Consider the following 12,296-nt stretch of genomic DNA (forward strand, 5'->3'; position numbering starts at 1 on the left):
TTTGTACTGACCCCTACTTGTATTTGTTTTCTTTGTTATTTGTGGAGTGCAGCAAACGTACCGTCGTCTTCAACTCAACCGCAACTCTAGCCAGTCTTCATTACACCGGATTTCAGGGTGAGCTAATGCTTCTAGCTTGGACTGGGATCTTCTTCCTCATGTCTTGATGCCTTGAAGTTCCGGCATGGACTATCTTTTGTTTATTTTAACTTCTTAGAATACTCTTAGTTAGTAATTTGATCATAGATGTTCTTGTGGTGATGACTTCCAGGTTTTGGGGAATAATAGATGTTGAATTTTAGAAGTTATTGAATTGGTTTTTATTAATGAGTTTAAGTCTTCCGCATTACTTTCTGTTGATATTAAATTGAAATGTTAGGGTTTAGATTGGTTGGTTCGCCCACATAGGAGGGTAAGTGTGGGTGCCAGTCGCGGCTCGATTTTGGGTCGTGACATTTTTATACAAAAATATCATGAATTAATTATTTCAATCTTTATTTTGCCTCTAATAATATACTTGAAAATAAATTAGCGTGATAAAATTAATAATATATATTAGATTGAAATTAAAGAAAAAGATGTTAAAAAGTAACTTTACAAATAAAAATGAATAGGATGATATATTTGTATTAAAGATGACCAAGAATAAAAATGTAATTTCATTCTAAAAAAAATCTATCAAGAATAAATAATGGATAAATGACAAAAATCTCACCTTTAAGTTCTCTTATTACCATTATCCCCTATTAGTTTTACAAATCCCCAAAATTCCTCCTTTTATTAATGTATCAACGCATCAAATTAATGTATCTCGCGCATCAAATAATGTATTTGGTGCATTAGATTAATTATCTCGCTCATCAAATTAATATATCATGTATAAAATGTACATCAGATTAATGTATCATATATAAAATGTAATGTATCTTACTTAACGATTAATGTAACTCGCGTAATGTATCAACACTTATATTTATTGTATCATTTGAGTAATTTTTGTAATTATAAACTTATAAGGGACAAATGGTAATTTGCCTTAAAAGTATGTGATTTCTGTCCTTTGCCCATAAATAATTCTAGAAACATCTTTCTATATATGAAGTGAATGATGATCAAAGGAAAAAAATGTAACTTCATGCAAGCAAAAATCTACCAAGAATGATAACAAGAAACTTAAATAGTTCTAGAAACATCTTTAGTTATTATTACTAGCATTACCTCATTTTTGTTATTTCTTCACTTTTTATGAGTTATTGTGATATCTTTTTATTATATGAAAGTAAATAAATAATGATTACGCTTATCTCTTAATAATTATATATCAAGTATAATATTAGGTGGAACCAATCAAAATTAAAATTAAAATTTATATGTAGACTTAAATTTTGTGTATAGAAATATTTTTTAATTTTGTGAACTTAAATATGATATCTAAAAAAAATTACAATTCAGAAGTTATGTTCTTTTTGAAATGAAATAAAAAATAAGTTCATATAAATCGAAAAGGAGGGTGTCATATATCAAAAATGAAATATATATATGTGTTATTATTGAAATGAGCTTTCATATATTATTATAATTTTTTAAAATCGTTTGGCTTCCTTCTATTAATTTGTGCATATATGTGGAGTTTAAAAGATTTGAACATTTTAATGTAGATAATGATTTGAAAACTTTAATTCTTCTTTCTAATTGCTAATTTGTTACATAGTTGAAAATTACATTAAAAAAAGCTTAAAAAAATCCAATGTAACAATTGAAGATATTTTTAGAAAAATATAGTTTAAAAACATAATGAAATTTGGTTGACTCCCTTATTTTTGTCGAAACAAAAAAAATTGTATAAATTGTTTGAAAATAACGTAAGAACTAAAAAGTACTATGAATCACAGTAAAATGACAACAAAAAATCTGCGAGAATCATATAAGAATTTCGTTTACTTTCCTAAATCACTTGTATCAAATAAAATAAAACAGATGGAGTAACATATATTATTCAAAAATAACATAAAAGGTACATCAATTAACAATTTAAAATATTTTTTTAGAAAACACATAAAAAATTTAGTTCACTTTTCAAATTTCATTTGTGTCACATAAATTGGAAGAAAAAAAACTAACATACGTTAGGCCTGCACTGGCGCGAACACATGATATCTAGTACGTATATATATACATATATATATATAATATTACATTTAGTGGATATCCATATAATATAGTTCATAATAAATCTCTAATTAAGATTATCCCGAAATAGAACTTTTGGATTGAAAATGAAGTTGACAACCTATTATATCGATGGTAGTGGAATATTGGAGGTGGAGCATGGACATAATGTTGATCATGAACAACAAAAATTAAATAAAAAGTAGTAGTTCAAATGTTAGTGGAAGGAGGTGACATAGACTTGGAATAAAGAATTTTGAAGTGAAAGATAATTTGCGGCATTAAACGCCTAATTTAAAAGGAACCATTCAAATAGTTGAAAATTGGGGTAATTAAACGGATGGTCAATCTCAACTTCTATTTGATTACACCAACATATTAAAAAATTATTTATTACAAAAAAACCAATAATTTACCTAATGTTAAATTAAATTAACTTTGATGCAATATTTTAAGATATATTTGTTCAATATATATGAATATAATATTATTTTTTATATAACTTTTTAATATCTAAATTGTAAATTTAAAATGTTGAATGATTAATTTAACTCACATTAACTTTAAAGATTAATCTTGAAAAAGAAATATGATAATTAATATACAAAGAGAAAGTGTAGGTGAAACAGTTGCCCATCGACGGCCGGTCAACGTCCATCCAATTCTGGCAAGTCAAAGTGGTTGGTGAAATTTGAAAATCCCTTATTGATAAGTCTAAGGGCCCGTTTGGATGGGCTTAATAAAAGCAGCTTTAAAAAAGTACTTTTGAAAGTGCTGAAACTTATTTTTAAAATAAGCAGTTATGTGTTTGGATAAAAGTGCTGAAGTTGCTATACCAAACGTGAAAAGGGAAAAATGGAAGAAAGAGATGTTAGGGTTATGTGGGTAATTTGGAGATTGCATAAAAATATTAAAGGCAAAAAGATAAAAATGTGGTCAACTTAAAACAGCTTATAAGCTAAAAAAAAAAGCACCCCTACCCCAGCTTTTAACTTTTGGCTTAAAATAAGTTTTTTTTAACTTAAAATAAGTTATTTTGAGTATTGCCAAACAGCTAAATAAGTCAAAAATCAGCTTTTAAGTCAGTTTGACCAGCTTTTAAGCTGAGCCAAACAGGCTCTAAATGTACAAATTTATGTACACACTCGATGCTAAATAGTTTTTAAATTAGTGTAGTTATGATAATAATTATAATACCCTTTAAATCACAAGCTTAGTCAAAAGGGCATTTGATGTTATTATACATATTCTTAGTTAAAGTAGCGTTCGTATTCAATCAAATTAAGATACATAAAATGTCAAATAGAGGAGTAATGTTATTAGTTACTTAATTGGCACTTCTTTGTTTTATCGATCTAAAAAGAATGACTTTTTTTATATTTAATAATTATTTAACTTGAAACTTCTCATATAATCTTAATGAGATAATATATATTTTCGTTAATGATCTAAGAAAAAATAATACCCGAACTACAAATACTTCAACTATTCATTGTTTCCTTACCTAAACTATCACTATTTATATATTTAATTAGTACTCCAAAAAATCATCTATATTTTAATACATAGATAGTGATAATTCAGATAGGTAAAAAGAATAACAAATAGTTGAGATGTGAAATTCATAAAAAAGTAATAGGCCAGGTATGTTTTTGACCGTCATCTCTTTATAATTATACAAATATCTATAATTTATTTTAATCCACAGATTTCAAATAGAAAAGTTACTTTTAATTATACTCCGTATTCAGGACAAATAGATTACTTATTACTCCTTTCATTTCTGTTTAGTTGTCATATTTTCCTTTTCGAGAGTTAAAGATTTAAATTTCGACTAGTGAAAGTCAAAGATTTAAATTTTGATTAATATTTTGAAATACATTTTTTTATCATATTGATATGGAAAAGATAACAATTATATTACTTTTCATATAGTTATTGAATATCTAAAATTTTATTTTAAAAAATTGAATTTATAAAATTAATTTGCATTGAAAATTAGTTAAATTGACTAATTAATATAATTAAATTTATCTTTATAATTTAGCCAAATTTATTTTGAAAAAACGCAATATAACAACTAAAAAAAATAAAGAGAGTCTGTATTTTTGAGTCTTCAATTCATGCTTGTTTTATGTTCAACATAGGCAGTTACAAAGAGAGATAGTTGATCTCCATACAATTAGTATTTAATTTAATAAAATATATTTTAATATGATTTAGTGGCTACTCCAAATAAAGTTAAATAAGATGTTTCCATTATACATCCCTTTTATCTTTCAACAAATCCTTATACCCTTTTATCTCAAAATCTATTTCTTCAATTTTTTCAAGTTGAAATTGAAGATGGATCCAAATCAAGTAGGAGACATAATTTTTAAATCGAAACTCCCTGATATTATCATCCCTAATCATCTTCCTTTACATACTTATTGCTTCCAAAACATTTCACAATTCAATAATCGTCCATGTTTGATCAATGGATCCAATGATCAAATTTACACATATGCTGATGTTGAGCTCACTTCAAGAAAAGTTGCAATTGGTCTTAACAAGTTAGGGATTCAACAAAAGGATACAATAATGATCCTCTTGCCTAATTCACCTGAATTTGTATTCACCTTCTTAGGTTAGTATTGATTCGTATCAAAATAGATTTCATATTACTATAAACAGGGACGTTGCTAGTTATTTTAATGCGATTCTAAAGAAATGAAATGATTTTAATTCCTTCATAGGTGCATCATATATTGGAGCTATTTCCACAATGGCAAACCCTTTGTTTACACAAGTAGAGGTGATGAAACAAGCCAAAGCCTCAAATGCCAAGCTTATTATCACACAAGAATGTAATTTCAACAAAGTGAAGGACTATGCATTTGAGAATGATGTGAAGGTCATTTGCATTGATGGCCACTCATCGTCTGAGGGCTACTTACATTTCTCAGACCTGATTTCAAATTCTGGATTCACCTCTAAACATGACCACCAGCCTGAGGTGGAAATCCATCCGGATGATGTGGTGGCATTACCATACTCATCGGGGACCACGGGGCTACCAAAAGGGGTCATGTTGACAAACAAGGGACTAGTCACTAGTGTGGCACAACAAGTTGATGGTGAAAATCCAACTTTGTTTTTTCATAGTGAAGATGTGATACTTTGTATCTCGCCTTTATTTCACATTTATGCCTTGGATTCTGTCCTACTTTGTGGATTAAGAGTTGGAGCAACAATCTTGCTTATGAAGAAATTTGATGTTGTTACATGCTTGGAATTGGTACAAAAGTACAAAGTCACAATTGGACCTTTTGTACCACCTATAATTTTGGCTATTGCTAAAAGTCAAGTAGTTGATAATTATGACCTTTCATCAGTAAGGATAGTCATTTCTGGGGCAGCACCATTAGGAAAGAAGCTTGAAGAGGTAGTTGGAATCAAATTTCCTAATGCTAAACTTGGTCAGGTAAGATTATCATTACATCCTTATTTTATAAGGTAAAAAGGAAAAAGTTACTTTCATTATTAGTTTAAATAACTCTTAAACTATCATCATTTTTCGAGTTTAATATCTATATTATTTGTCAAGTGTTTATGTTATCATTCTTTTAAGATTAAAAATCCACAAGTTGAATATGTGTTGTCCAAATGTTTGGGGTTCTCAAATTGATGGACTAGATCAATTTTTTTTAGAAGGAAAATCGATGTCAAACCAATTGTACAAGATTTTTTCTTCGTTGCTTTTGTGAAATTGGTAGATAGGATCGATTGAAATCGAGGGACTTCTTACCTAAATATTTTTTATTATCTTTGGATACTTATTAGATATATATATGATATTAGGTAAACGTCTATTCTTGAAAATGTTGGTGGAAAGGGGTTATCATTCTTTCTTTTTTTCCTCCCCTAAGAAAATGGTTATCCTCTTCTTCTTCTTTTTTTTCTCCCAAACTAGATAAGGGCTATACTTAAAAAAAAAAAAGTAAAATGAACAACTATCCTTTTCTTACTATTTAATAACTTGATTATATATATTAAAAAATAGCTAAGTACATTTTTATTAGTTTATCAAAATAGATTCACAAGTATATTTATGATAATATACGTGTGTATAGAATTTAAACTCTTAACTGAATAGGGTTATGGAATGACGGAAGCCGGTGCACCGATAACAATGTGCTTAGCATTCGCAAAAGAACCTTTTGAGATAAAATCAGGGGCATGTGGCACAGTAATAAGGAATGCTGAGATGAAAATTGTGGATCCAGACACTGGTATTTCTCTTCCGCGAAATAAACCAGGAGAAATTTGCATTAGAGGTGACCAAATTATGAAAGGTTAGTTTTACATTAAATTATTAATTGCACACTTTTATCCTCAATTTTCTTTACATAAATGCAACAATTGTGGCATGCACGTAGAATAATGTATCATATAATAATTGTGATCATTGGTTAAATTAAATATATTTATATAGGTTGATTGATACATGACAATATAAATAATTTTTATATAATCATAACTATAAGTAACATATCTGTTATATCATATCCATGTTGCCTAATCAAAGTTAATATATAATCAATCAATTATTTGCACTTCTAATGACTTCATAGTGTTAGATAATCTTTAATATGTTATATTATAAAACAAATCAGAAGTATACTATTGTTGTGGATTTAGCTAATCCTACTAAAATCATATTATATTGACATATGATAAAGTACATTTAATTTCTATCCAAGCATTCAGTAGGTCAAATTAATATTATATGACAAAGGTGCATGTAATAGAACTTCTTCAAATACAAAATTAGCAACAGCAAGCTTGTGTGAGTAAATAATAATAAAATAAATGCCTACCTAGTTGTCCTCCATAACTCCATAATTGTCCTCAAATAGACATACAATGTGTGGAGGCACTTTTTTTTAAACTAGTGATGGCAAATGAACGAATTAAATTAAATTTGAGTGGATTAAAAAAGAATTAAATCAGCTAAAAAAATAAAATTATAATTTATCATATGAATATGAGTAAGAAATGAATTAGGTAAAATAGTCTTAACCCATATTTATTAACTAAAGTCAACATATTTGTAATTTAATATCCATTTTCATCAACATATATTTCTCTCAAAAAGTTGAAAACAAGTTAAATAAAGTGCAAGCCATGTCTTGAGAGGTGAGTGATTAATTCTTAATACCACACGTTATGAGCATAACTCATATAACGTGACTAAAAATAAACTTTTTCAATATTCAATGACAATTAATTATGAATAGAAAATAATTAGCTGTTCAATTTAAGGAAAGTAGACTTGCCTTTTCAATTAAGTGGTAAAAGACTTTCTAATTTAGCTCAAACAATAGACCTTTCTTTATCCATTATCCTCTATGTAATGTAATGTGAAATTTATGGAGAAAAAGAAGTTTGGATTTGATAAATTATTTTTTTTGTCCAAAGCGATGCTTGAAAGTGTCAAAAATGAAAATAATTGTAGAAGAGATGATTGTATTCACTTGTCCTAGAAGAACGAAATAGACATATGAGAGACCCACGATCCTATTCAAGATAATTTGATATATCGATGAATAAATTAAATTAGATATAAATAAAACGCAATAAAACTTTCGTACAACTGATGAATAAGGGGTCACCTTTCGAATACCACTAGAGGGATGAAAGAATTGAGTGGGTTGTCCACTAATTAATAGTGATATAGAAAAAGTGGTGAGACAAGCAAAACATCATGAGTGGGGAAAAAGTTAAGTGGAGTAAGAATTTTTTGAGTTCTTTTAAAATATATGATTAAACGTCATTCAAATTTCATTTAATTTTTTATCCTAAATGTGTAACTTTTTCTTATTAATTAATGTAGGTTATTTAAATGATCCTGAGGCAACTAAAAGAACAATAGATAAACAAGGATGGTTACATAGTGGTGATATAGGCTATATTGACGATGATGATGAGCTCTTTATTGTGGATCGATTAAAGGAATTGATAAAATATAAAGGATTTCAAGTAGCACCTGCTGAGCTTGAAGCACTTCTTCTTAATCTTTCTAGTATTTCAGATACTGCTGTTGTATCGTAAGTCTCACTAAATTCGACTCTTTCAATTTTATATTAACTGAATTTGTGAGACATATTGCACTGTGTGAATACTTATTACGAAAAACATTTAGGACATAATTTTAATCATACTTTTCAATATTGTCCTTTATGAAATTATAAATATAACTTTGCAAGTAATGTATTTTATCTTCTGAAAAATATCGAACAAACATGAAAACTAAATTATTTAATTATTTTGAACAGTGAAAAAACCTAAAAAATTCATGATTATTTATTTTGACAGCATGAAAGATGAGCAAGCAGGGGAAGTTCCAGTGGCTTTTGTTGTTAGATCAAATGGATCCACCATTACTGAGGATGAAATCAAGGATTTTATCTCTAAGCAGGTGAGTATCATTCATTTTTTAAAATTAAATTCTTGGTTCTTCTCCATTTCCATTCCCTTATAGAGCTTGTTTGGTATTGCTGCTACGACTGTTTATTTTTAAAAGTATTTTTCAATATAGCTTTTGATAAAAAATATTTTTTGAAAAAAGTAACTTGCGTTTGGTTTATTCATATGAAAAGTGTTTTTGAAAAAAAGTAATTTATGTTTGGTTTATTCATTTGAAAAATGTTTTTAAATAATCAAATTGCGTTTGACTAATTTTTTTTTGTAAAAGTATTTTTGAAAGTCAAATTATGAAAAAAGACAAGTATCAATGCAATTTTAATATTAAGATTAGTTATAAAAAAAATATTTTAAATATTTATTATAAATCTATTAGTTAAATTATTATTAAACTAAAATGTACATAGTCAAATTTTCAATCAATATTATCTCTAGATGAATAAAAAAACAAATTAGATATTGATATAATATTAATATGATAATTTATCAATATTAAAAATATTAAGCAAAATAAATTTATAATTATTTCGCCAAATTAAATCCCACCACAAAAATATGCAAAAAAAATATACGGAATATATTGATAAATATGTATAGATGACATGCATAATTTGGTCTTAAAATAAATAATTTTTTACTTCCATCTTTGCTTTTTTAAGAAGAAGAAAATTCAACTACTTCCTAACAATAGAAAATTACTTCTACTTTTATTTAAAATCAATTTAACTGATTAACCAACCACTTTAATTTTTCAAAAAATATATTTTTTTACTCATAGTAAAGATTTTTGACCTCCCAACAAAGTCAAAATAATGATAACCATAAAAGCATCAAAATTACCTTTTATATATGTCTCTTTAAACAACTCAATTATTAATTAAGCCACTAATTAGTACAATAAGAATAAAACACTTAATTCTTCAAAAGTGTCAAATATTTCGGAAACAAGTTCAGTTTGTCAAAATGAAAAAGTTTTTGGATCAGAAGTTAAATAACTTTGCTTTGATTAGGGAATTTCAATTTTTTTTTTATTTTAATTATTTTTAAGTACTTCTTAATATTTTTAAAATATACAATAACTTTTTTTGAGTAAATAACTTTGCTTTGATTAGGAAATTTTAAAATACTTTTTTCTATTTTAATTATTTTTAAGTACTTCTTAATATTTTTAAAATATACAATAACTTTTTATCTCAAAATTATTAGAAGATAGATGTCTAATTTACTTCTGCAAAAATTCAATAGTTTTTCATAGTATTTCAAAATCAACCATTCCCTTTTAAACATAGATAATGCTTTCTATACTAAATTTTAAAAAATTTAAATTATTTATATATATAAAGTATTTAAAAAGCAATATTCATTAGACTGTTTGTTTTTATTATGCTAACCTTTTTATTTATTTATTTATTTATTTATTTTTAGGTGATATTTTATAAGAGAATAAAGAGGATATTTTTTGTGGATGTGATTCCTAAATCTCCATCAGGCAAAATACTTCGAAAAGATTTAAGAGCAAGACTGGCTGCTGAGCTTCCTAATTAACATCTTGGTCTTTGGGGCCAATTATGTCTTATATTACATTAGTCTTTATATAAAAAAAAGTTAGTCAGTCATCAAATTATTTAAATTTTGCGCAATTTTTATATTTAGTAAATATAAAAATTATATTTATATATTATAATTATAACTTGTATAATTGCGTTCCATAATAAACATTATGTTTGTTATGACTATTAATATGTGTATTTCGCTGTACATATACAAAAAATAATTGTATAATCTATTTCAATATAGATATACAAAGAATCAATTATATAATATGTGTTTGTATAAGCGAGAAAGACAAAAGAAAATTGAGCAGCGGAAGATTTGTATTTGTATAATTACAAGTGCGTACAAAGAATATGTATTTGTATTTGTCTATATGATTTTTTCTCGCTTTATACCAAAAAAATGCAATTTATACATTTGCGTTTGTATAAAGTGAGATAGACGATTGAGAGTGGCGAGCGAGATCTGAGAGAGTGGTGAGAGAGATCTGGGAGAGGGGAACGAAAAGATACGTATATATACAATTTTCTCTCATTTTATACAAATACAAACGAATTTTATACGTTTGTGTTGGTATAAAGTGAGAGAAGCGAAGAGACACTACCCAGTGAGAAGCGAGAGTGACGAGCAAGAAATTCAGAGAGAGAGAGAGCCGAAATGACAACAGTTTGCTACGAGCTACAACCAAATCAAACTGTAATTATAGCATTTAATTTGAATTAATAGTTCACTAATTTATACAAAATTTATAATTAAAATTAGAGAAAATTATGGAACTTATTAAAATTATCAATTTATTTATTGAAAACAGTTAGAGTTTAAAAATATTATGAAAAAGAGCAGTATTTTATTTTCATAGCAAATTAAATGTTTAAAACTATCATCTTAAAATATATCATATTTTTACTCCACCAACCTCACTTTTCCTTGTTTAAAAAATATCCATTTCCGCTTATTTTCATTTTTACTCTTCCTTCTCTCCTTTCAGATTCTTTCACTAGTTTTTTTTTTTCAAAATGAAAAAAGTCATACAGAGGATTTCCATCAAAATCTCATTGATTTAGGTAATCTAATTCCGAATATGTATGTTATATATAGCCAAGATGGAGAACTGTCACGACCCAAAATAGGTGTGATGGCACTCGTCTTATTNATCAAAATTACCTTTTATATATGTCTCTTTAAACAACTCAATTATTAATTAAGCCACTAATTAGTACAATAAGAATAAAACACTTAATTCTTCAAAAGTGTCAAATATTTCGGAAACAAGTTCAGTTTGTCAAAATGAAAAAGTTTTTGGATCAGAAGTTAAATAACTTTGCTTTGATTAGGGAATTTCAATTTTTTTTTTATTTTAATTATTTTTAAGTACTTCTTAATATTTTTAAAATATACAATAACTTTTTTTGAGTAAATAACTTTGCTTTGATTAGGAAATTTTAAAATACTTTTTTCTATTTTAATTATTTTTAAGTACTTCTTAATATTTTTAAAATATACAATAACTTTTTATCTCAAAATTATTAGAAGATAGATGTCTAATTTACTTCTGCAAAAATTCAATAGTTTTTCATAGTATTTCAAAATCAACCATTCCCTTTTAAACATAGATAATGCTTTCTATACTAAATTTTAAAAAATTTAAATTATTTATATATATAAAGTATTTAAAAAGCAATATTCATTAGACTGTTTGTTTTTATTATGCTAACCTTTTTATTTATTTATTTATTTATTTATTTTTAGGTGATATTTTATAAGAGAATAAAGAGGATATTTTTTGTGGATGTGATTCCTAAATCTCCATCAGGCAAAATACTTCGAAAAGATTTAAGAGCAAGACTGGCTGCTGAGCTTCCTAATTAACATCTTGGTCTTTGGGGCCAATTATGTCTTATATTACATTAGTCTTTATATAAAAAAAAGTTAGTCAGTCATCAAATTATTTAAATTTTGCGCAATTTTTATATTTAGTAAATATAAAAATTATATTTATATATTATAATTATAACTTGTATAATTGCGTTCCATAATAAACATTATGTTTGTTATGACTATTAATATGTGTATTTCGCTGTACATATACAAAAAATAATTGTATA

At 26.3% G+C, this 12,296-nt stretch overlaps 1 protein-coding gene across 1 annotated transcript; it reads left to right on the forward strand.

The window, feature by feature from the left end:
* The first annotated feature begins 4,421 nt into the window (after positions 1-4,421).
* Positions 4,422-10,370, forward strand: LOC107005580 (4-coumarate--CoA ligase 2-like). Its single transcript, XM_015204219.2, has 6 exons — positions 4,422-4,798; positions 4,908-5,635; positions 6,308-6,506; positions 8,048-8,261; positions 8,530-8,632; positions 10,063-10,370. Exons 1-6 carry the CDS (start codon positions 4,516-4,518, stop codon positions 10,180-10,182), a joined length of 1,647 nt encoding a protein of 548 aa, XP_015059705.1. The 5' UTR covers positions 4,422-4,515; the 3' UTR covers positions 10,183-10,370.
* Positions 10,371-12,296: the final 1,926 nt, after the last annotated feature.

The sequence above is a fragment of the Solanum pennellii genome, chromosome 12 (genome assembly GCF_001406875.1).
Source record: "Solanum pennellii chromosome 12, SPENNV200".
Classification (NCBI taxonomy): domain Eukaryota; kingdom Viridiplantae; phylum Streptophyta; class Magnoliopsida; order Solanales; family Solanaceae; genus Solanum; species Solanum pennellii.